We start from the raw sequence: 23,633 nt of genomic DNA, 5'->3' as shown, positions 1-23,633 counted from the left end.
TTTAGCAGTCTGTAGTTCCCCTGGCCTCCCCCCACCTCACCACCAGCCCCCACTCAATATTTCTCAGAAGCTTGATATTTAGAAAGCCGAGTCCCCTCCACATAACATTGGTGAAACCCCAGACAGGTACTCCCTTATGCATCCCTCAGTAAGCAGTCTGTTTCCAGCTCCTCTCTGGAAGAGTAAGGGTCTAGGTCTTAAGGATTACACATCATATGCTTCATGTCTCCTGGAAATTTGAAGCAGATCCAAGTCCAACCAAACACTTAGGTCTACTGTTGAATCAAAACTAGCCCTCCCTTTTAAAAATAAGCTCTACCTTTAGGCCAGCCCTGGAAGTTAAACTTTCTAGACTGAAAATGATATGAAAGAAAGCCTTGGAAGTGCTTAAAACCAATTGACCCAGGTGCATAGTATCCTAGACTATCAGAGCCGAAAGGGGCCTTCAAAAATCATCTTATGAAGAAAGAAACTGGCCAGGCATGGTGGCTCATACCTGTAATCCCAACATTTTGGGAAGCCAAGGTGGGAGGATCACCTGAGGTCAGAAGTTCGAGACCAGCCTGGCCAATATAGTGAAACCCCATCTCTACTAAAAATACAAAAATTAGCTGGTGGTGCATGCCTGTAATCCCAGCTACTCAGGAGGCTGAAGCAGGAGACTTGCATGAACCCAGGAGGCGGAGGTTGCTGTGAACCGAGATTGCACTCCAGCCTGGGCAACAGAGAGAGACCCTGTCTCAGGGGGAAAAAAAAAAAAAAAAAAAAAAGGAAGGAAACTGAGGCCCAGAAGGTAATTGATTTCACCAAGTTTCTAGAAACTGGTAAAACAGCAGTGTCACCTCTTCCTCCTACCTCCACTCCATGTTCCAGGTCAAACTGTGGACTCAGTACGTTGTCCTAGGGTTAGGCACAAGAAGGAAAGGATTTATTTTAGGGCCACCCAGAAATTCATTCACCTCGCAGAACTTCCTGTGCCTAGGTCAGTGAGTCTTTATCAGCTTTGGATGGGTCATTTGGCCCAGTGCCTGGAAGAACTGAAACAAAAAACAGTCTATGAGACTGAACTAGACTTAACTAAGAACTGACAAATATCGAACCAAACTTGGATAAAAAAACTATGTGGGAAGTGAGACAGGCACAGCCTCATCCTGGGGGGATTTGGGAGGATGTGGAGGGAAATGACTGGGGGGCACTTGTGGAGCTCAATCTCTGTGATTAGTGTGAGATTTTCAAGGAAAGGACATGAGGCCAGGATTAAGCTCAGGAGTGAGAAAGCAACAAGACCCGGGAGAGGGGGGACTGGGTTCAGGGAGGTCGGCTACTAAAGTATTAAACCTGGAGGAAGAGCTGAAAGGAAAAGTAAAGTGTATCTCTTTGGAGAAAAGTGGGCTTTTGCTCAAGACTCCCCACAAACTTGAATTCCCATGTGGATTGGCATGACCCAAGGCCCAAATCACTTTTTTTTTTTTTTTTTTTTTGAGATGAGTCTCACTCTGTCACCCAGTCTGGAGTGCAGTGATGCGATCTCAGCTCATTGCAACCTCTGCCTCCCAGGTTCAAGCGATTCTCCTGCCTCAGCCTCCTAGGTAGCTGGGATTACAGGAGTGTGCCACCACACCTGGGTAATTTTTGTATTTTTAGTAGAAACGGGGTTTCACCATGCTGGCCAGGCTGGTCTCCAACTCCTGACCTCAAGTGATCCGCCTGCCTCGGCCTCCCAAAGTGCTGGGATTACAGGCGTTAGCCACAGCGCCAGGCCCCAAATCATATTATTCCCCTTTTCCCTCCCAATATTCAGTCCTCTGACAGAGAGGCTAGACATAAAATGCTCCTTATTGCTAGTGCCCACGGCTGTCCTGACCCTGGTCATGAACTCTTGCTCAGTCAGTGAAGCTGAATGAATGAGTTAATTGCCTTGTAGGGCCAATTGGCACTAGATCCTTGGAAATTACCCACCTTGGAGAAGTTGTAAAATAGATCATGTCCTAGTGCCACCAGCAACTTAGCTTTTTGGGGGGTCAGGAACTCTTACCAATTGCTTTGGAAATTTATGGCTGCCTGCCAATACCACCACCAGCATGTCACTGCCACCATCACCACTATCACTGCACTCTAACTTTAGGCTCCATTGCAGCCTGCTTGCCCACTCAAGCCAGCAAGGGGAAGCATCCTCCCTGGTGAACTCAGAGCCACTGATATCTTTGTGATTTCACAAACATTCATGACAGCTCCTAGGTCTCATCTCCTAATTACATGAAGGCAAATGAAATGCAACCTACTGCAACTATATTTCAAAGCCAACATTTTTCACTTGATACACTTAAATTATACAACAAATTTTTGAATTTCAGAGGGTAGGAGAGGGAATGGCTAACAATTGGGCAGTGACAATATGGCTGGGGTGAGTTTTCAGGTTGCCAGAGGCTTCCTAAGGGCGAAGAGAGGGAGAAGAGCAGAGAGAGAAAACCCATAGCAGCAGCTGGGGCAATTTGGAGGGGAAGTGGGTTGGCTTCCTGCCAGGGCCAGAGCCAGAGCCTGAGCCTAGAGACCAGGGACAAAGCTGAAGCCTTCCACCGAAAACTTCTTTGAAATCGGGATCTCCTGTAAACATTTCCTTCAAATCTCCCTGTGTGCTGATCCCCAGGGCTCTAAGGGGCAACTACAAATTTCCATTTCTGTTTGTTCCAGCATTTACTTTCACCAACCACCCCCCCCTCTTTTTTTTCTGAGTCAGTCTCACTCTGTTGCACAGGCTGGAGTGCAGTGGTGCAATCTTGGCTCACTGCAGCCTCTGCCTCCTGGGTTCAAGTGATTTTCGTGCCTCAGCCTCCTGAGTAGCTGGGATTACAGGCACACACCACCACACTGGCTAATTCTTGTATTTTTAGTAGAGACAGGCTTTCGCCATGTTGGCCAGGATGGTCTCAAACTCTTGACCTTATGGGATCCACCCACCGCGGCCTCCCAAAGTGCTGGGATTACAGGCATGAGCCATCGTGCCTGGCCTAATTTTTGTATTTTTAGTAGAGATGGGGTTTCACCATTTGGCCGGGCTGGTCTCAAACTCCTGACCTCAAGTGATCTTCCCACCTCAGCCACCCAAAGTGCTAGGATTACAGGTGTGAGGCACCACACCCAGCCTGACCCTGTCTTTTCACAAACATTTCTCTTAGCCATCAAGGTCACATTCTGGGTCATAGGACATCGGAGACAAGATGCTTCAGAGTTACACTGAGGATTTGATGGCATTCATTCTCATGACTTCCACCTAATGCCCTGCACATTTTGGAAGAATCAGTGGCCCACCATTGCTAACCATCCTGGACACTGGTTTCCACTAGGATGTGTTACTCTCATCTTAAATTCAGTATCTTCAAACTACGATCATTCTTCTTTCCTACAAACCTGCTCTCTTCCCAACTTCCCCATCCTGGCTCAAATGCTGGAATCTTCTCTCGTGTCTCCCTTCATCTGGTCCCTCATTACTCAGGCAGTCACCAAGCAGTCACAACGTTCCCTGCCTATCCATGGTCACTGTCACCACCAGAGCCCGTCTGCATCACTTTGCAGTGTAGAATTTGGAAGGGACTTTAGATGACACATAGACTCCCAGGGGTGTCATGGGATTTGCTGAGTCATAGTGACAGGAGGAGCTGGGGCTACATTGCCTGTGCTCTGACACCGTATTCAGCGCTCTCACCCACAATACCTTCTTTCGCGTATGTGTATATGCTTCTACTCAAAAACTTGCAATACAACCTCATAACCAGTCATTTGAGCCTCTCCCTAATTTGTCCACAATCTACCTCTCTGAATTTCGGTCCCATTTTTTCCTGACACAAAAAAAGAGCTAACGTTTGACTGAGCATTTACCATTTGCCAGGCACTGTTCTAGAATGCTTTACATGCATTGACTTACTTAATCCTCGCAAAGGGGCATGGAGAGTCCTGTTATTCCTGTGTTACAGCTGAGGAGACTGAGGCAGACCGCTCTTCCTGAGCCTGAAATCTCTCTCCTCGCCTTGTCTCTGTTCTTGACTCCTGCCCCCCACCCCCGCCCCCACCCCAATGCTGTTCAGCTTTTGTCTCTTCCAGCCTCTCTTCTGACTATCTCCAGCAGCCAGCTGTCTTTTCCCTCCTCCTAGCTGGAACACACATCATCCCTCTGTCCTGCCCCTTGGCACTTTTTCTGTCCTGGCTTGTGATGGTTCTCTGTTTGGGGGCTTGTGTCCCATTCTCCAACAACCTCAGTTGCTCCTTAGTGGACAGCGTCTGGGTCTTACCTATGCCTTTGCTACCTGGGCACCTCCGCAGTGCCTGGCACACAGCATTCTCCTGTCTCCTTTCTGTCTAGTGCTTCTGTTTCTTTCTCCCAAGCATCCCACCACCTGGAGACCCTGGTCAAGCGCTGCGGGTCAGACGGTGACGGAGACCAAGCTTTTAGATCAAGATGGCGCAGGTGGAACTTTCAGGTCAGGCTGACGGCTCTTTGCCTGTCACTGAGAGCTATCAGACTTGCCTCCAGGCTAGGGATTGACTTCCTTTGGTGGTCTAAAGATAGATAGGTCCCGATTTACCTCACCCCCACCCTCATCCAGTTATGGCCTGACCATCACCAAAACAAGCCCATTTTCATTTTCCCAGGACCCATTTTCATTTATCCTTTTAAGAAAGGTTCTTTCTCTTCCTGCCCATGTGCCCTCTACTGCTTGACAGAAGCCTGCTCCCCATTGCCAGGTGCCTTTCTTCCTCTTCTTTTTCTTTTTTTTTTTTTTTTTGAGACAGAGTCTCGCTCTGCTCCCAGGCTGAAGTGCGGTGGTGTGATCTTGGCTCACTGCAACCTCCTCCTCCTGGGTTCAAGCAATTATCCTGCCTCAGCCTCCTGAGTAGCTGGGATTACAGGCGTGCGCCAATATGCCTGGCTAATTTTTGTATTTTTAGTAGAGATGGGGTTTCACCATGTTGGTCAGGCTGGTCTTGAACTCCTGACCTTGTGATCTGCCCACCTCAGCCGCCCAAAGAGCTGGGATTACAGGCGTGAGCCACCACACCCGGCCCTTTCTTCCTCTTCTGTCGTCTGTGGATTTCCCGTCTGCCTCAGTGGAGTCCTTGACCTTTTCCTCCCCGGCCCAGCAGCACATTCTCCTCTCCTCCTTTCTCCCAAGTCACTGACCTGGTATTTAGTGTGCGTTCTCAGCCTCACCATTGACTTGCTGTGTTACCTTGGACAAGTCACTCTCCCACTCTGACCTCAATTTTCACATCTCTAAAAGGAGACTGCTAGACTAGACGGCAAGTGAAGTCCTGCTGAGCCCTCCAAGTTCATTCTCCCTTATCCAGTCAGTCCTTCCCTCCCACCCTTCCCTCTGGGCTCCCTCTCTGGGGCCCTCTCCCCCAGGGGAGGCCTGCTCCAGCCCCAGGGGAGCTGCGGCTCTGGCTCTCGTTCCCAGTCGGAGTGACCAGCCCTGGGCCTCCTTCCCAGCTTCGGCCCTGGCTCCATGTGGCCCATCTGAGAGGCTGGCCTCAAGCCCGGCGGCAACTCCACATTTCTGTTTTTCCTTTTTTTTTCCCTCTTTCCCGGAGTTAACAAGAAGCAGATGTGGCGCACGATGGTTGGAGAGGTGGGGGGAGGAAGGGGGAGGCCGGACCGCCAGCCAGACAGGGGGGAAGGGAGGGGAGCCAGCAGGGAGGAGGAGGCCAGGGCCCGCCCCACAGCCACTCTCGCGCCTCCGAACAGCCACAGGGGCAAAGCCCTGTCACCCCCAGGATCTGGTCATCAGGGAAAGAGGACAGGGAGACCAGAAGAGGGCCAGCTGGGACGAGGGAGCGGACGCCCAGGACGCAACTTCTGAGACGCAGCTCCTGAGACGGGCAGGGACCAGGCGCGGGAGGCCAGAGGGGGCACAGAGAACAAACCCCCTCAGAAGTGAAGAGGAGAGCGGAAGGAACCGAGCGGGGACGGACAGGAGCTGAGGAGGAAAGAGGAGGGGAGAGGGGTCAGTCCAGGCAGCCAAGGAGAAGACGTGTGGCTGGGGGCTGTCGGCAGGAAGCTGGGACGGACGGGACGGGCTCGGGCTGTCCTGTGGAGCAGCAGCATCCCCGGGGCCGGCAGAGGCGCCAGTGGCTGGGCGGGATGAGTCTCTGAGGGCCACTGTGGAGCGCCCCCGCCATGGCCCCCCGCACCCTCTGGAGCTGCTACCTCTGCTGCCTGCTGACCGCAGCTGCGGGGGCCGCCAGCTACCCTCCTCGAGGTTTCAGCCTCTACACAGGGTCCAGTGGGGCCCTCAGCCCCGGGGGTCCCCAGGCCCAGATTGCCCCCCGGCCAGCCAGCCGCCACAGGTAAGAGTCTGGGTCCCAGCCTGAGGCTTGGGTGGTGAGAAAGGGGTCAGAATGCCACCTCCGCCTGGCTGTCTGCCATAGGCTGTGTCCGCTAATGCAGGGCAGAGGGGGAGTGAGAAGCCCATCCATCAGGTGGCTCCTCACATGCCCACCTTCTCACAGGGTCTTTTCCAGGACCCCCTGAACACATATGTTCCCTGGGTCACCTAGGGGGTGCACTCCCACATGCCCCAGGGAAGCTGCCCTGAGGGGAGTGGGCCAGGCCTTCCTGCCAGCTGCCCTCTGTATCCCAGCCCCAGAGCCTCAGGGAGAACTTTTGTCCCCTTCTAGGGCTCCCTTGGCCCCATCCAGTAATCCATAATTCTGACACCACTCCAGCTCTGTTCCCTCCAGCCCTCCAGCCAGACACAGATCAGAGGCCGGCATGAATGGGGCCAGGAGTATAGAACTGCAATCCCCAAGAGAGGCAGGCTCATCAATGGCTTATTCTCTACTTAACCCCGAGCTGGCCTGCCCGTCCTCTCCCAGAGGGGTGGGGTGGAAGCCAGTGTTCAGATCACCCACAGGGCCCGGGCTGGCTATGTGCACACGACATGCCAAACTGGGGACTGAGACGGGCCCAGAAAGGGACACACATGATTGTGTACATTCAGAGGCTCCCTGGGACCCCACCGCCATGAGGATTGACTGCTCTGTGGTTTTCCATTCTGCGCCTCTCCCCATCTTGAAAAGTCTTTATCTGCTCCTGCTACACAGGAAAGCGTGGGGGATAGGGAGGGTGGCCGTGCCAAAGCCCTTGCTCTCACTGATCCCCAAGGGCTCTGCATCTTTGGAGCCTTCCTCAGCCTCTCTGGTAGCCCCTGGGCCCTCCTCCAGGGCATGTATCTTTGGTCCTTGGACCCAGAAGGGGTTGTACCTACAGGAACTGGTGTGCTTATGTGGTGACGCGGACAGTGAGCTGTGTCCTTGAGGATGGAGTGGAGACATATGTCAAGTACCAGCCCTGTGCCTGGGGCCAGCCCCAGTGTCCCCAAAGCATCATGTGAGTCCCAGGGCCGGGGAACGGGCCCTTGGTGGGAACTGGGTGAGGGCAGATGGTGGGTGGCTGATTCAGGGAGTCTGTATGAAGCAGGGAGCGAGGGCAGGACAGGGGCTAGGGTCACAGCCATTTTGAGGAGATACTGAGACAACAGTTTGGCTGGTGGGAGACTGCGGGCAAACCTGCCTCACGCGCCAGCCCCAGATGCCTTCTCTGGGATGGCTCAGGCTCAAGCAGAGGAGTTCAAGGTTCCAGCACAGGGCAAGGGAAGGAAGAGCAGGGATTTAACCCTTGGCCAAAAAGCTGACAGCTGTCAGCTGAGCAAGGCCACATGTTGGACAGTAAGAGGGACCCAGCCTGAGGGACAGGCCATGCCCACCAGCAACTGCCCACCCCTGAGGACAGGGACCAGGGTCACTGACAGTACAGGGAGGAATAAAGAGGCCTCCTTCTGCCTCTGCCAGGTACCGCCGCTTCCTCCGCCCTCGCTACCGTGTGGCCTACAAGACAGTGACTGACATGGAGTGGAGGTGCTGTCAGGGTTATGGGGGCGATGACTGTGCTGAGAGTCCCGCTCCAGCGCTGGGGCCTGCGTCTTCCACACCACGGCCCCTGCCCCCGCCTGCTCGCCCCAACCTCTCTGGCTCCAGTGCAGGCAGCCCCCTCAGTGGACTGGGGGGAGAAGGTGAGTGTGGGAGCTGCTGCGAGGGCGGCAAGTTCCAAACGGTGATCCGATGCAATGGGAAATGTGGGGCCAGGCTGCTGGGGGAGTCCCCCGTGCTCCATGTCAGAGAGAAGAGGGGCAGAAGGGTTAGTGAGATCGCAGAGATTCCCTGCCCGTGTGTGTGTGTGTGTGTGTGTGTGTCTGTCTGTGAGAGAGAGAGAGAGCGTGCAAAAGATGGAGAGACTGAGAAAAAGAAGGCCAAGAAAGAGAAGGTGCTCGCACACGCCCACATGTGGCCAAGATCCTTCAAACAGCTGCAGGAGAAAGGGGCATTCCTTTGAGAAGCTTGGTCCGTGGGGACAGACAGTTGAGACTACAAATCCTAGCATGCATTGCACCTGACTACAGATCCCAGACCCCTCCGTGGCCTCTGGAGACCACAGGTCCCAGCATGCAGCAGTTCCCATGGCTTGCCTTCCCTCCTGCGTGCTGCACACCGGATGTGCTGTTTCCCTGCCCCGAGATAGCCGTACTATAATTATGCAAACAGGAACTCCTGGCCAACTTTCACCGTCCACAGAGCCTCTTCTTTGTCCCCGTGGTGTTGCAGGGAAGTGTCACCCAGTGGTAGCTACTGTTGTGGCATCCAAAGTGCCTCCCTACACTCCCATTTCGCCCCTCTTGACAGCCCCATGACAGAAGAGTGTCATTATCGTTTCACAGAAGAGGAAAGAGTTTCCAAGAAGTTAAGAGGCACGCTGGGCAGGTGGAAAGGACATGGACCTGAGGGCTGGATAGATGGTCTGGGTTTGAAACTTAGCACTGCCATTTATTAAACCTGTGCTCCATGGCCAGGCACCTAATATCTCTGGTCCAGTTTCCCAGCCTATATGATGGGAAGAGTTCATGGTGTCTCCCCAGGGGAGTTATTGAAGAACAGAGCCATGGTTCATATTTGGCCTAGAGGCATTCAGTGAATGGAGTTTCCTTTTTTTCCTCTTGCCAAAATCACCCAAAGGAGAGGCAGAGCTAGCCTGGGCATCTGACCCTTGGTGGAGCTGGGGTGAGCAGGGGCCTTGATCTCTGGGGTCCAGCCCCTCTGCCTTCTGCCTTCCCCTCTCCTCAGGTCCTGGGGAGTCAGAGAAAGTGCAGCAGCTGGAGGAACAGGTGCAGAGCCTGACCAAGGAGCTGCAAGGCCTGCGGGGAGTCCTGCAAGGACTGAGCGGGCGCCTGGCAGAGGATGTGCAGAGGGCTGTGGAGACGGCCTTCAACGGGAGGCAGCAGCCAGCTGACGCGGCTGCCCGCCCTGGGGTGCATGAAACCCTCAATGAGATCCAGCACCAGCTGCAGCTCCTGGACACCCGCGTCTCCACCCATGACCAGGAGCTGGGTCACCTCAACAACCATCACGGCGGCGGCAGCAGCAGTGGGGGCAGCAGGGCCCCAGCCCCAGCCTCAGCCCCTCCGGGCCCCAGTGAGGAGCTGCTGCGGCAGCTGGAGCAGCGGTTGCAGGAGTCCTGCTCCGTGTGCCTGGCCGGGCTAGATGGCTTCCGCCGGCAGCAGCAGGAGGACAGGGAGCGGCTGCGAGCGATGGAGAAGCTGTTGGCCTCAGTGGAGGAGCGGCAACGGCACCTCGCCGGGCTGGCCGTGGGCCGCAGGCCGCCTCAGGAATGCTGCTCTCCAGAGCTGGGCCGGCGACTGGCAGAGCTGGAGCGCAGGCTGGATGTCGTGGCCGGCTCAGTGACAGTGCTGAGTGGGCGGCGAGGCACAGAGCTGGGAGGAGCCGCAGGGCAGGGGGGCCACCCCCCAGGCTACACCAGCTTGGCCTCCCGCCTGTCTCGCCTGGAGGACCGCTTCAACTCCACCCTGGGCCCCTCGGAGGAGCAGGAGGAGAGCTGGCCTGGGGCTCCTGGGGGGCTGGGCCACTGGCTGCCTGCTGCCCGGGGCCGACTAGAGCAGTTGGGGGGGCTGCTGGCCAATGTGAGCGGGGAGCTGGGGGGGCGGTTGGATCTGTTGGAGGAGCAGGTGGCAGGGGCCATGCAGGCATGCGGGCAGCTCTGCTCTGGGGCCCCTGGGGAGCAGGACTCTCAGGTCAGTGAGATCCTCAGTGCCTTGGAGCGCAGGGTGCTGGACAGTGAGGGGCAGCTGCGGCTGGTGGGCTCTGGCCTGCACACGGTGGAAGCGGCAGGGGAGGCCCGGCAGGCCACGCTGGAGGGATTACAAGGGGTTGTGGGCCGGCTCCAGGATCGTGTGGATGCCCAGGATGAGACAGCTGCAGAGTTCACACTACGGCTGAATCTCACTGCGGCCCGGCTAGGCCAACTGGAGGGGCTGCTGCAGGCCCATGGGGATGAGGGCTGTGGGGCCTGTGGTGGAGTCCAAGAGGAACTAGGCCGCCTTCGGGATGGTGTGGAGCGCTGCTCCTGCCCCCTGTTGCCTCCTCGGGGTCCTGGGGCTGGTCCAGGTGTTGGGGGCCCAAGCCGTGGGCCCCTGGACGGCTTCAGCGTGTTTGGGGGCAGCTCAGGCTCAGCCCTGCAGGCCCTGCAAGGAGAGCTCTCTGAGGTTATTCTCACCTTCAGCTCCCTCAATGACTCACTGAATGAGCTCCAGACCACTGTGGAGGGCCAGGGCGCTGATCTGGCTGACCTGGGGGCAACCAAGGACCGCATCATTTCTGAGATTAACAGGCTGCAGCAGGAGGCCACAGAGCATGCTACGGAGAGTGAGGAGCGCTTCCGAGGCCTAGAGGAGGGACAGGCACAGGCCGGCCAGTGCCCCAGCTTAGAGGGGCGATTGGGCCGTCTTGAGGGTGTCTGTGAACGGTTGGACACTGTGGCTGGGGGACTGCAGGGCCTGCGCGAGGGCCTTTCCAGACACGTGGCTGGGCTCTGGGCTGGGCTACGGGAAACCAACACCACCAGCCAGACGCAGGCAGCCCTGCTGGAGAAGCTGGTCGGGGGACAGGCGGGCCTGGGCAGGCGGCTGGGTGCCCTTAACAGCTCCCTGCAGCTCCTGGAGGACCGTCTGCACCAGCTCAGCCTGAAGGACCTCACTGGTGAGGGGACAAAAGGCATGAGGGGACCCCTTTCAAGCCCCTTATTTTTCTTCCCCCTCCCCCGGCCCAGCTTCCAACTCATCTGCTTTCTCCTCGCTTTTCCCAGCATGAATTGCAGCCCCAGCCACTATTCCGGGCATTATAGTTTGCCTGCAACAGATGATGCAAGGTCCTAGCTCCCCGCCCTCCCTCTGGCTGCTCACTAGGCCTGTGGGTGGAGAGAGGATGTTGCTCTGCCAGCCAGGGATCCAGCATATGCAGCAAGGGACCCCGTCGCCCCCTCAGCCTGCAAAGCTCCACCTGTTCCATTCATCTTCTCCCTGTTCATGAAGCCACCACCCACCTTCCTTACCCATTGGAAACTCCTTTTATGGCCCTCCTTCAACTCAATTTTGTCACTGTAGGGCCTGCGGGAGAGGCTGGGCCCCCAGGGCCTCCTGGGCTGCAGGGACCCCCAGGCCCTGCTGGACCTCCAGGATCGCCAGGCAAGGACGGGCAAGAGGGGCCCATCGGGCCACCAGGTATGTGCACTGAGACCCTTGCTGCAGTCAGGGTTGCCACTGCCCCCTCCAACCCTGACCCCCGCTGGCAGCCCCAGGCTTGACATTCCACTCTGAACTTGACAAGGGGAATTGGTTACTACCTGACTGATAAGGGAAAATCAGAGGAAAGTGAGGAGGAACTGTGATAGTCATTGTGTTTGGTTAATGGGTATTAGGAGGCTAACGGATAATGTTGGCCCCACTGCAGTACTGGAGACTAAAGCTGAGTCTATTATAGCTGTCTGGGGTGTGAAAGGCTAGGATGGCCCAGCAGTTGAACAGAACGGACCCTACCTATTCCTGTTTTTCTTGATACCCCAATTCCTGCTTTGAAGTCCACGTAGCACCCAGCACAACAGGAGAGCCTCAGCAGATGTTTGCTGAGTGACTTAGTGAGAGCTGCTTTATTTCTCACTGCTCCCTTTCCTCTTCTCACAGGTCCTCAAGGTGAACAGGGTGAGTGCCTTTCATTTGATTCTGGAGGGAGAAGTGACTAGGGGTTGGAGGATGGAGGTCCTTGGGCAGCCCTGGGCTGGGGATCCAGCAGGGGAAGGGGGCTGGCACTCTGCCCTGAGCATCCCCTTTAACATCCACCCTTTCCGCTCAGGAGTGGAGGGGGCACCAGCAGCCCCTGTGCCCCGAGTGGCATTTTCAGCTGCCCTGAGTTTGCCCCGGTCTGAACCAGGCACGGTCCCCTTCGACAGAGTCCTGCTCAATGATGGAGGCTATTATGATCCAGAGACAGGTAGGCCTGGGAGGGGCTGGGTTGAACGGTTGGAGAAATGGGTGAGGTGTGCAGTGATATCTTCCCATTCTTGCCTCTTCCGACAGTGTGAATCTTTTCATTCTCTGATTTGGGGAGACCCCGGCTCTTTCTTCATTTATTCATTCTCAGCCAGTGGGGAGAAGAAGTAGTCATTCATTCATTCATTCATTCAGCATATCTCTACTGGGGCCTGCTCCTGCCCAGGCACTGTTTTAGGTGCTGGGAATGCATAGTGAACAAAGCCCCCAGTTCCCTGCCGCTTACATTCCAGTGAGGGGAAAAGACCCAGCGGGTCCCTCCTCAGTCCAGGAGTTCTGGTGCGCTCCCCGGAGCTTCCCTGGCACCCCTGACTGCTATCCTTGTCCCCAGGCGTGTTCACAGCGCCACTGGCTGGACGCTACTTGCTGAGCGCGGTGCTGACTGGGCACCGGCACGAAAAAGTGGAGGCCGTGCTGTCCCGCTCCAACCAGGGCGTGGCCCGCGTAGACTCCGGCGGCTACGAGCCTGAGGGCCTGGAGAATAAGCCGGTGGCCGAGAGCCAGCCCAGCCCGGGCACCCTGGGCGTCTTCAGCCTCATCCTGCCGCTGCAGGCCGGGGACACGGTCTGTGTCGACCTGGTCATGGGGCAGCTGGCGCACTCGGAGGAGCCGCTCACTATCTTCAGCGGGGCCCTGCTCTATGGGGACCCAGAGCTTGAACACGCATAGACTGGGGTCCCGCCCGACGTGTCTACGCCGGCTGAAGAGACAGCGGGGTCGGCGGGCTCCTGGGATCTCGCCTGAGACGGGGCACCCAGCCCTGGGCGAGCGCCGCACCCGGGCCCGCAGCGGCACCGCGCCCAGAGCGGCCTCTCCCCACGCCCGGGGCGCGCCGGCTCAGGGAGGCTCGGGGCCGCCCATGCAGACTTTTGGCCTGGCGCGATCCCCCAAGATCCCCTCCAGGGCCGGCCTGCGGAGGAGCCGATCCTCGCACCCTCCACTCCCTCCACTGGCCCTCCAGGCCGATTCCCTGGGCTCCAGGCTCCCCCGCGCGGGCGCCGCCCACCGCCGTACTAAACGATCCAGGAATAAAGACACTTGGTTTTTCTAAAAAAAACTAAACGAACCGTTCTGCTACGGTACGGGGTCGGGGGCTGCCGGGCGTGCACAGGGCACGGGGCGGGAGAGACGACGGCCTCCGGAGGGGACCCCGGATTCCGCACTGCGCTCGCCGCCTCCGCCCGGCTCGGGGCGGCTCGGGGTTGGCTCAGGCAGCAAGCGGCGCCCGCCCTGCTCCTGCGACATCTCCCCCGTGTCACGCCCGTTTCGCCGGCGTCCGCCAGGGGGCGCTCGGCGTTCCCGCCACGTGAGGCTGCCGCCCACCCGGCGGGTCCCGCCGCTCCGCGAAGGAGGCGTGGCCTCGGCTGGGACTAACCGGGGCGGGGCGGGGCGGGGCGGGGCAGCCGCGACCGCGGGCTTCAGGCAGGGCTGCAGATGCGAGGCCCAGCTCTACCTCGCGGGTCCAGGGTCGGGAGTCGGAGACGCAGGTGCAGCAGAGGGCGGGGCAAGTAGCGCATTTCCAGCGCATTTTCTCTTTGCATTCTCGGGATCGCTCAGCCGCGCTTTAAAAAGGTTTGCATCAGCTCCGAGTACATCTGACAAGCGAGGAAACTAAGGCTGAGAGGTGGGAGGCGTTGCCATCTGCAGGCCCAGGCAACCTGCTACGGGAAGACCGGGGACCAAGACCTCTGGGTTGGCTTTCCCAGATCAGCTCGGGTCTTCGGGTGTCGGGAGCAAGGGCCCTGCTCCTTTCGTTCCCTGCACCCCTGGCCGCTGCAGGTGGCTCCCTGGAGGAGGAGCTCCCACGCGGAGGAGGAGCCAGGGCAGCTGGGAGCGGGGACGCCATCCTCCTGGATAAGAGGCAGAGGCCGGGAGGAACCCCGTCAGCCGGGCAGGCAGGAAGCTCTGGGAGCAGCCTCATGGAAGAGAAGCAGATCCTTTGCGTGGGGCTAGTAGTGCTTGACGTCATCAGCCTGGTGGACAAGTACCCTAAGGAGGACTCGGAGATAAGGTAGGGGCGCCCAGGTCCCTAGGGGACCCCAGGGGCTGCTGCAGTCCAGCATTTGTGCCAGCGACTGAGGCTGCAGAGACCCCGCAGTGAGGCCCTGAGAGCCCGGCTTCAAGGCCGGACCCGCGCCCTCTACCCGGGAATCCTGGGGGGCTCCCAGCATGAGAGAAGAGACGAAGGAATTGAGGCCTTTAATAAGACCCAGGATTTAATAGCATCGTGTTAGCCAATTTCCATTTCAACTCAGGCATCAGCTGTCAGGTGTCAGGTGTCAGGCATCAGGATCTCCATTTTACTGATAAGCAAGTGTAGATTCAGAGACGAAGGGGCTTATCCAGGGGCACACAGCTACCAAGGTGCAGGACCCGTTTCCTGCTTCTGCTGCTTCTTTTTAAACCCCAAGCCTATGCACTTGCCTCTCATCAACATTTACTTCTAACTTATTTATCACACATATCTCGCACCTATTTCTGAGAAAGATTTGAGGTAGCTTACGGTAAAAATTACGGTAAAAAGTATGTACAGTTAAACTGTTGGAGAACATTTAAGACCATGGTATTTGAGCTTCGATTATAGCTCAGGGCTTGCTGGCACTGGAGGCAAACATGAGATGCCGTTGGTTATGTATGGATAGAGCTGGTTCGTGAGCCCTGGCAAGCTTTTTCCTGGTGCTAAATTCCAAGAGGAGTTTACCAGAAGTCCTTTTCACAAAGGTCAATGAACACCGTTTAGTAGTGGAAAACATCTTTCTCAGTTGTCTGCTAGAAAGTAAAGAGTCACTTGTTGGTTTTTTTTTTTTTTTTTTTTGAGACAGGGTCTCATTCTGTCGTCCAGGCTGGAGTGCAGTGGTGCAACCATGCTCACTGCAGCCTTGACCTCCAGACTCAAGTGATCCTCCCACCTCAGCCTCCTGAGTAGCTGGGACCACACATGCATGCCACCATCCCAGCTGTATTTTAAACTTTGTATAGGGATGGATTCTCACTATATTGATCAGGGTGGTCTTGGGCTCCTGGGCTCAAGTAGTCCTCCTGCTTTGGCCTCTCAAAGTGCTGGGATTACAGGTGTGAGCCACTGCACCCAGCCAATTTGTTGGTTCTTTTTCTTTTTGAGACGGAATCTCGCTCTGTTGCCCAGGCTGGAATGCAGTGGCATGATCTTGGCTCACTGCAACCTCCACCTCCTGGATTCAAGTGATTTTCCTGCCTCAACCTCCTGGGTAGCTGGGATTACAGGCGTATGCCAGCATGCCCCACTAATTTTTTTTTTTCTTTTGTAGAGACAGGGCTTTTCTTTGTAGAGACATGTTGGCCATGCCGGTCTCAAACTTCTGATCTCAAGTGATCTGCCCGTCTCAGTCCCCCAAAGTGCTGGGATTACAGGCATGAGCCACCACACCCGGCTTATTGGTACTTGTATTTCCTCTTGATAAGTGCTCCACCGTTACACTGTAATGCTGTGAAGGCATTTCTGCGGGGCGGGACACTAGCTTTCTCTTGGTGCAGTCAGTGAGTGCTTAGAACACTGAGAATTGCTCCTGGGCTATATCAGTTGTCCCAGCTAAGAACTGGATAAGAGGCAGTTCAAGACTGAACTCCACAAAGACACGACAGTGCTGATGGCTGCGAGGCTAACTGAGGTGAGAGACCCCAACACTCCTCAGGCTTTGGGGCCACAAAGCACCATCACATATATTATTTTATACTCTCCTCCCAGCAGCCCATGGGAACTGTGTAAAGATCAGTGAAATCCTTTATATAGATAAGGAAGCTGAAGATTTGGAGATGTTTTTTCTAAGGCCACGGAGTTAAATGGTGGCACAGCGGCAGCTGCAGCTCAAGTCTCCTAGTGTGGAGTCCAGGGTCCCTGCCCTCTGTCATCTCCTGTATACCCTGTCCCTTTGCTGCTGACCATCTCTTGGAGTTGACCCTTTGCTTTGGTTTGCCAGAGGTTAGGGCCCCTTGCCAGGGGTGCAGGGACAGTGGGGAAGGGGCACGGGCATGCCACTGTGTAGACCTAACCCACTGTGCAAGGTCGAGGCAGCCGCAGGACATGGCACTCAGTGAGGAGTTGGGTTCATCTCAGGGGAACAGTGCAAATTCCAGGGCCACAGGTTCTCCAAGGACCGTGGAGAGCCTGGGGAAAGACTCAGCGCCTCTTTCTGTCAGAGCTGAAGTCCCATTTCCTCTCAGCTTAATTCTGTCGGGAAGGTAGGAGAAGGAGGTCCTGCCAACACCCACACTGATGGGGCAGGTTCTGAAGGTGGGCACTGAGTGAGGCACTTCTCTAAAGGGCCCCTTCCCATGTCCATCATGCTCCCTGCACTCCAGGCCGTGCCTCCCCCGCAGCCGCATGGCCCTGGTTCCCTGCAGCCTGGCTCCTGAACTGTTGTGCCTCCCAGAGGAGCACATCCGAGTGGGGACCCAGTCCTTCCTGGGTGTCTCAGCCCCACCTGTCCCAGGGTCTCTGTGCTTGACAGGCAGTTGGGGACTCTCGGGAGCCGCCACCTGGAGCTCAGCCAGACCCCTGGGACGTGTCCTTTTTTTTATTTTTTGAGATGGAGTTTCACTCTTGTTGCCCAGGTTGGAGTGCAATGGTGTGATCTTGGCTCACTGCAACCTCTGCCTCCAGAGTTCAAGCGATTCTCCTGCCTCAGCGTCCCGAGTAGCTGGGATTACAGGCATGTGCCACCACACCTGACTAATTTTGTACTTTCAGTAGAGGTGGGGTTTCTCCATGTTGGTCAGGATGGTCTCAAACTCCTGACATCAGGCGATCCGCCTGCCTCAGCCTCCCAAAGTGCTGAGATTACAGGTGTGAGCCACCACACCCAGCCTTTAGCTGAGCATTTCGGCACAGGAAATATCAGTGTGACTTTGAAGGGTTTCCCCAGAGTAAAATTATATATCCTTTCTTAGAAACCTCAATGCTTGGGCCTAACTACTTTTAGTTTTAAAATACGGAGTAAATAGCAATGGCTTTGGGGTCAGGAAATGGGGTTCCCACATCAGTTTTGTCCTTAATTATTGATCAAGTCAGATCCCTCAAGATTCCTCCTTTCTTTTCATATCTTTTCTTAAAAATTTCTGTAAAGCTGTAAAGCTCAGCTTGAAAATCTTTTTTTTTCTTTTTTCTTTCTTTCTTTTTTTTTTTTTTTTTGGAGACAGAGTCTTACTCTGTCACCCAGGCTGGAGTGCAGTGGCATGATCTCGGCTAACTGCAACCTCTACCCTCTGGGTTCAAATGATTCTCCTGCCTCAGTCTCCCAAGTAGCAGGGATTACAGGCACCTGCCATCACACCCGGCTCATTTTTGTATTTTTAGTAGAGACACGGTTTCACCATCTTGGCCAGGCTGGTCTTGAACTCCTGACCTCGTGATCCACCCGCCTCAGCCTCCCAAAGTGCTGGGATTATGGGCGTGAGCCACCGCGCCCGGCCAGCTTGAAAATCTTTGACCAGCTGGGTGCAGTGGCTCATACCTATAAACCCAGCACTTTGGGAGGCCAAGGCAGGAGGATCGCTTTAGCCGAGGAGTTCGGGACCAGCCTGGGCAACATAAGGAGATGCCATCTCTACAAAAAATTTTTGTAAATTAGCGGGGCATGGTGATGCACACCTATAATCCCAGCTACTTGGGAGACTGAGGTCGGGGGATCAGTTGAGCTGGGGAGGTTGAGGCTGCAGTGAACCATGATCATGCCATTGCACTCCAGCCTGGGTGACAGAGTGACTCTGTCTCAAAAAAACAAAAAAATTACTATCCTTTGTCATTGTTGTTATTGTTGTTTTTGAGACAAGATGTCACTCTGCCACCCAGGCTGGAGTGCAGTATCATGGCTCACCACAGCCTAAACCTCCCGGGCTCATACGCTCCCCCAACTTCAGCCTCCTGAGTAGCTAGGACCACGGGTATGCACCACCATACCCAGCTAATTTTTAATTTTTTTTTTTAGAGACAAGAGCTCCCTTTGGTTGCCCAGGCTGGTCTCGAACTTCTGGGCTCAAGTGATCCTCCTGCTTTGGCCTCCCAAAGGGCTGGGATTATAGGCATGAGCCACCATGCCTGGCCTACTATCATTTTTTTCTAATGACATCATGCTCCCCTTTTCCCAAAACTGAAGTTTTGTGTACAAATATGCTTTGGCCTAAAAATTCTGGTTCAGTTTTTTCTCTTAATTCATGGTTCTTTGGTACTGTTCCTTTTATTGTAAACTGCCACATTTATTATTATTATTGGAACTGGCACAATAGAAATAACACCACCATTCTTACCTCAAAGGTAATAACATTCATTAATGATTTCTCATTTGGGCTCCAGTACACTGTGAGGTGATCAGTGCGTTGACCTTCTATGTGAAAGTTATCATTTTTGCTGCTGATGACAATGAAGCCCTTCAGGTGTCTTGTTAGTTTCCTTTTGATTGATTTTTAGTAAAGATGGAGAAGTGCTCCCTGCTGCCACTTCTTAAACGACCAATGTCCAGGTTTGCTGTCCTGTCTTACTCGTTTGATTTTATAGGTCTGCAGTTTCTATTGAAGTAGACACTCCTAACGCAGGGGTAGGTGTAAATGTGATACCTTTGGGAAGAGGCACTTAGTCCCCGAGGTCCTTGGAGTTGCTCCAGCTCTCAAGGAGGAGGCCAAAGGTGCAGCCTCTGGAGCAGCTCTGACTGGGGTGAAAGGTGAGGAGGAGATGACCTGGAGTTAATGGGTCTCTCGAATAGTGATGGACCCAAGTGAGTGGTTTCCTGGTGCCCTAGGAACAGATGGAAATATTGAAAGGAACTGCTGTCAGCTTGAATTTAGCCTGGGCTGGGGAGGTAGACACTGCTCTCAGCCAAGCTCCTTCCCTTGGCCGGCCTCGGCTGCCCCGGGTACAAAGTGAGACGGCGGCCTAGATGCTTTCTGAGAGGAGACCCCAGCTGTTACATTCTGTAGGCCCCTATACAGGAGACTGTGCTTGGGATCACAGTCTTGGGGCTGCAGGGACCCTCCCTGTGTTTTGCAGGTGTTTGTCCCAGAGATGGCAGCGCGGAGGCAACGCGTCCAACTCCTGCACCGTTCTCTCCCTGCTCGGAGCCCCCTGTGCCTTCATGGGCTCAATGGCTCCTGGCCATGTTGCTGAGTAAGTCCAGGAGGGAGAGCCCACTGGGGAAGGCCTGCCTGCACCGTTGGGGGAGAAGAAGGATGTATCCGTCCTGGGCAGGTGGGGGATTAGAAATGGGTTCTGTCCGGCAGAAACGCGGGGAGGGGGCATGGCGGAGCACCAGACTCCCAGCCCTGCCTTGGCGTGGCCTCTGCAGTTCGGGGGCTGATGCTGCCTCTGTGAAGCTTTCCTTGCCACAGCTTGTTTCCTGGACACTCCTGGAGTCTGCTTCAGCCTCTTCCCTTCTCCTTCCTTGCTTCCTGCAGACTCTGCGGTGGATTTGCCTTTGCCTTAAGTCCCTTATCCTGGCCATGCTTGAGGCAGAAGGCAGTTAGGGACACATGGTACCCATCCTTCCCTGGGTCCAGGCCCACAGTTTCTGTCCCAGTCGAGAGGCAGGGCTGGTGCTCATGTCCCTGTTGTTCACTGAAGCAGTGACAGTACCCTGTTCAAGGACACCCTGAAGCCACATGCTAAAGCTGGGCTCAGAACTCACACCTCCCAGTTCCCCGGCTGTCAGGGCTATAGCCCTAAATGGCTCATGCACGCCCTCCATGTTGGCTGCTGCAGGGACCTCAGAGCCCTTTGACCCCTGGCGCTGCTGACTCAGCAAGCACTTATCAGGAGGTGAGGCCCACACTTTGCACACTGTGGGCACCGGGGCAGGCTGCCAGGTTGCTGGCCTGTGAAGGGCAGCCCTTTGAACCCTGGTTTGAAGGGGGCTGCTGGCAGAGTCCAACCACCTGAGCTACAGCCAAACTCCCTGCCTTGATGAACTGGCAGGAAGAGAATAGAGGGAGAGAATCTGCCCTGTGAGATGGGACAAGACGGCTCAGAGCCAAGGGCTGGTGACTCATTAAACCTCTTTAATAGCTCCTTTCCTCTGAACTAGAGGCAGGACTGTGGCTCTGGCTTAGGATGGCCGACTCTACATAGCAATCATGCCGATGGGTGGTTTATTCAGAATTCTCCCCATGTGCTCGACAAACATTTAGAGAGCACCTACCATGTCCCAGGCACTGGGGTGCGAAAGTTATTTGGCAAACCAAACCATATTTCCAGTGCTTTGGGAAAGCTACTAAAGGAGTTGTAAGTCAAGGGATGATGCCCTGACTTGGTATCTTTATGCAAATCTGTATTATCCAGCTTTGGTGTTGCTGAAAGTGGGCTCTGGCCAGGTGAGAAAAGCCAGGATGGTGGCTGGACTGCTGGGCATAATCGCCAGTTCTTCAGCACATAACAATACATGTCCAGAGAGGGCTGGAAGGGCTGGGGCTGACCTCCTTGTCCTTGCCCCTGGGCTCACTCTGCATGGAGGGCATTCCAGGAGAGAGTTCTGGACCAGGCCCATACTGAGTGGCATCAGGCACGGAGGAGCCAGCTGATTGCCCAGGAGGGTTCACCTGGCTGCAGGAGGACAAAGCAGTGAGCTGGCTCACCAAAGCAGCACCACTTCCAGGCTGGGCCTCCTGGAGGCAGGCAGAGAGTGAGAGGAATCACAGCATTAGGACTGGGAGGGACTGAGAGAGGACAGCACCATGGATAAGCTTGTGGAGGACAGCTGGGGGCAAAGTATTGCCTTGGAGATTAATTATTAATCCTGCTTGGGCATTGCAGGAAACAAGCCACGGTGCCCCCACCTGTTTGGTTCAAACAGGGTACAGGTTCTAGGGTCCTGTCTAGCTTTATGAACAGGAGCAAATCCTTTCCAGCTTGAGTTGGACTAAAAAACAGAGTCAGGATCGGAGCATGCTTCAGCCAAGACCTAAAAGGATGGTCCTTAGTGTTTCTCTCTCTGAGCTCCAGGCTCTGCACTCCTGTATCTCCTGCCCTGTTGCACTGCATGTGGCAAGACTGTGATTCCCAGTTCTCTCCCAGCCCCCTTTGCTTGCACCCCTGCCTTTCAGGGTCCCTAGTGGCCCTGCCAGCTACCCTCCAGTCCCCAAAACCCTCGTCGAACTGCACCCCCTTCGGGTTACTCCGCCCTGGCAGTTTTGTCCTGGATGACCTCCGCCGCTATTCTGTGGACCTACGCTACACGGTCTTTCAGACCACAGGCTCCGTCCCCATCGCCACGGTCATCATCAACGAGGCCAGTGGTAGCCGCACCATCCTATACTATGACAGGTTTGTACAACTGTCTGTGCCTTGCCAGCTGCTGCCGCCGCCGCCACCAAAACTCCCAGAACAGGACTCTTCTTCTCTTAGAGGCTCGTGTGCTCCAGCACCCTCTCCCCACTCCTGCTGGAGGTCCAGACCACTTGCAGGGTCTAATCTGTGTCTCCTTGCCCTTTTCCTGGCCCGGCCTCCACCCTAAGCTTCCTGGTGGCCGACTTCAGGCGGCGGGGCGTGGACGTGTCTCAGGTGGCCTGGCAGAGCAAGGGGGACACCCCCAGCTCCTGCTGCATCATCAACAACTCCAATGGCAACCGTACCATTGTGCTCCATGACACGTAAGGCCCCTGGGCCTCGCCCTGCTACAACCCACCAATCAGTTGGCTCAATCAGTTCCCTCACTCGCCACCATGGGCATCCCAACTGCCCCCCTCTGTGGCTTCTGTGTACCAGAAATTGCTCCCCTGCCAAAATGTCCAGTGATTTCCTAATTGCTTTCAATTAGGGGAAAAGTGAGGTGGGAAGGGATGGGCTTTGCTGTGCCTGGTGACTTGGCCTTGGTCAACACCAAAGAAGGGCAGGCAGGCCTATATGAAATGTAATTTATGAAATGATTCCTCCATAATTATTAAATCGTTAATCAGCAGTTTGGGTGTGGGTGCGGGGAAACTGTTCTCAGGACAGAAGCGTCGGAGATGGGATTCAACCCTTCTTAAGAAGGGCTGGGGGGGTGCCCACTGGGATTTCCAGGGTCAGCCCCAGAGTTGCCAGCCTGCAGCATGACACCAAGGAGCTGGGGTTTGGGTGTGTAAAAGAGATCAGCCCCCCAAAGTTTCCAGCATGATGAAGCCAGGCCACACATGCCACACACCATTCACAGCCATTGCTGAAGGAGGGGAAAGGGAACACTGGGTCAGCAGATCGGGTCATCTAACATGGTGCTGACCTGGGGGAAGGGGCTATCCCTCCCTTCAGGGTCCCAGGCCACTCAAGAGAGGCCCCATGGGCCTAGACACTTCTTATCCCTCGCAGACTCCCTCCTGCAGGATTTTAGAGGTTTAGTGTAGTAAGAACCTAGTATGTGCCAGGTACTGTTACGGCTGAGAGGGCCCAAGCCCAGCAGCCCTGAGGTTCGGGCTGTCCCTACTGCCCAGCGTGACTGCTGGACCTGGAGGAGGGGGCAGCCATCCCTGGGCTTTATATGTGCAGTGAGTGAGTAGGCAGGCACATGTGCTACAGGTGACCTTCACATTGGGCAATCCTAGTCAAATGCTTGTTAAGCAACAATCCATAGTAACCCTGATCAAGGACACAACATAGCTATTTAAGGAGAGGAGCTCTGAGGAGAAATGTTTATTGTCCACTGGCCTCAGTCCAGGCACATTGACACACATTACCTGCAACTGCAGCAGCCTGCAAGGAGGCTGGGGGTTTCGGCCCCATTTATCAACGTGGAAGTTGCCTCCGAAAGGCCTGGGCAGGTCACACAGCTATAGTTAAGTGGAAGGACTTGGCTACAGAATGTGGAGCGGGGAAGTTGGCTGAGTTGAGGTCTCTGGCCTAGGAGGGTCAAGGCAGACCCCTATCCGGAGTCTCCTTTCCTAAACCAGCCAAACACAAACTCTTCCTCAAGTGCTACTTGGACCTCAGGGTTGCAACGGGGAGCTACTAAACGCAGGACAGGGGTGCCATAGGTAAACCCCAACACTGGGGCGCCAGAAGTGAGGGGGACCAGACAGCCCAGAGGGGTCGTGGGCTTTATACTTTCTTAGGGATCTGCCCGTGGGGGCCGCGTGCTGCTGCAAGGGATTCTGGGAAGTGTAGGCTTGGCGCTGTCAGTACATTCTGGGAGATGCAGTCTCCAAGGCACACAGACCTGGCCAGTTGACATGTTGCTGTTCAGTTTACCGAGATAA

At 55.4% G+C, this 23,633-nt stretch overlaps 2 protein-coding genes across 8 annotated transcripts in view; both read left to right on the top strand.

The window, feature by feature from the left end:
* Nucleotides 1-5,614: 5,614 nt before the first annotated feature.
* Nucleotides 5,615-13,503, top strand: EMILIN1 (elastin microfibril interfacer 1). Its single transcript, XM_002812197.5, has 8 exons — nt 5,615-6,342; nt 7,265-7,384; nt 7,846-8,066; nt 9,172-11,100; nt 11,505-11,621; nt 12,081-12,098; nt 12,250-12,387; nt 12,778-13,503. The coding sequence occupies exons 1-8, from the start codon at nt 6,173-6,175 to the stop codon at nt 13,113-13,115; spliced, it is 3,051 nt and encodes a 1,016-aa protein (XP_002812243.1). The 5' UTR covers nt 5,615-6,172; the 3' UTR covers nt 13,116-13,503.
* Nucleotides 13,504-13,843: 340 nt separating this feature from the next.
* KHK (ketohexokinase) overlaps nt 13,844-23,633 on the top strand; it is a 13,988-nt gene continuing 4,198 nt past the window's right edge. The window contains exons 1-3 of one of the 7 annotated variants that reach the window (XM_054546692.2): nt 13,844-14,457; nt 19,465-19,581; nt 21,403-21,729. In XM_054546692.2, coding sequence (XP_054402667.1) covers nt 14,366-14,457; nt 19,465-19,581; nt 21,403-21,729 — 536 coding nt within the window. In that variant the 5' untranslated portion in view covers nt 13,844-14,365. 7 annotated transcript variants of the gene reach the window in all.

This window comes from Pongo abelii, chromosome 12 (genome assembly GCF_028885655.2).
Source record: "Pongo abelii isolate AG06213 chromosome 12, NHGRI_mPonAbe1-v2.0_pri, whole genome shotgun sequence".
Taxonomy (NCBI): domain Eukaryota; kingdom Metazoa; phylum Chordata; class Mammalia; order Primates; family Hominidae; genus Pongo; species Pongo abelii.
This window is presented reverse-complemented; position numbering and strand designations above follow the sequence as displayed.

Bases quoted from the DNA above. Each gene is read 5' to 3' on its own strand.
- EMILIN1 (XM_002812197.5), top strand. From the start codon at position 6,173: ATGGCCCCCCGCACCCTCTGGAGCTGCTACCTCTGCTGCCTGCTGACC. The intron at 6,343-7,264 runs GTAAGAGTCTGG...TTGTACCTACAG, and splicing joins CGGCCAGCCAGCCGCCACAG to GAACTGGTGTGCTTATGTGG. The intron at 11,101-11,504 runs GTGAGGGGACAA...TTGTCACTGTAG, and splicing joins CAGCCTGAAGGACCTCACTG to GGCCTGCGGGAGAGGCTGGG.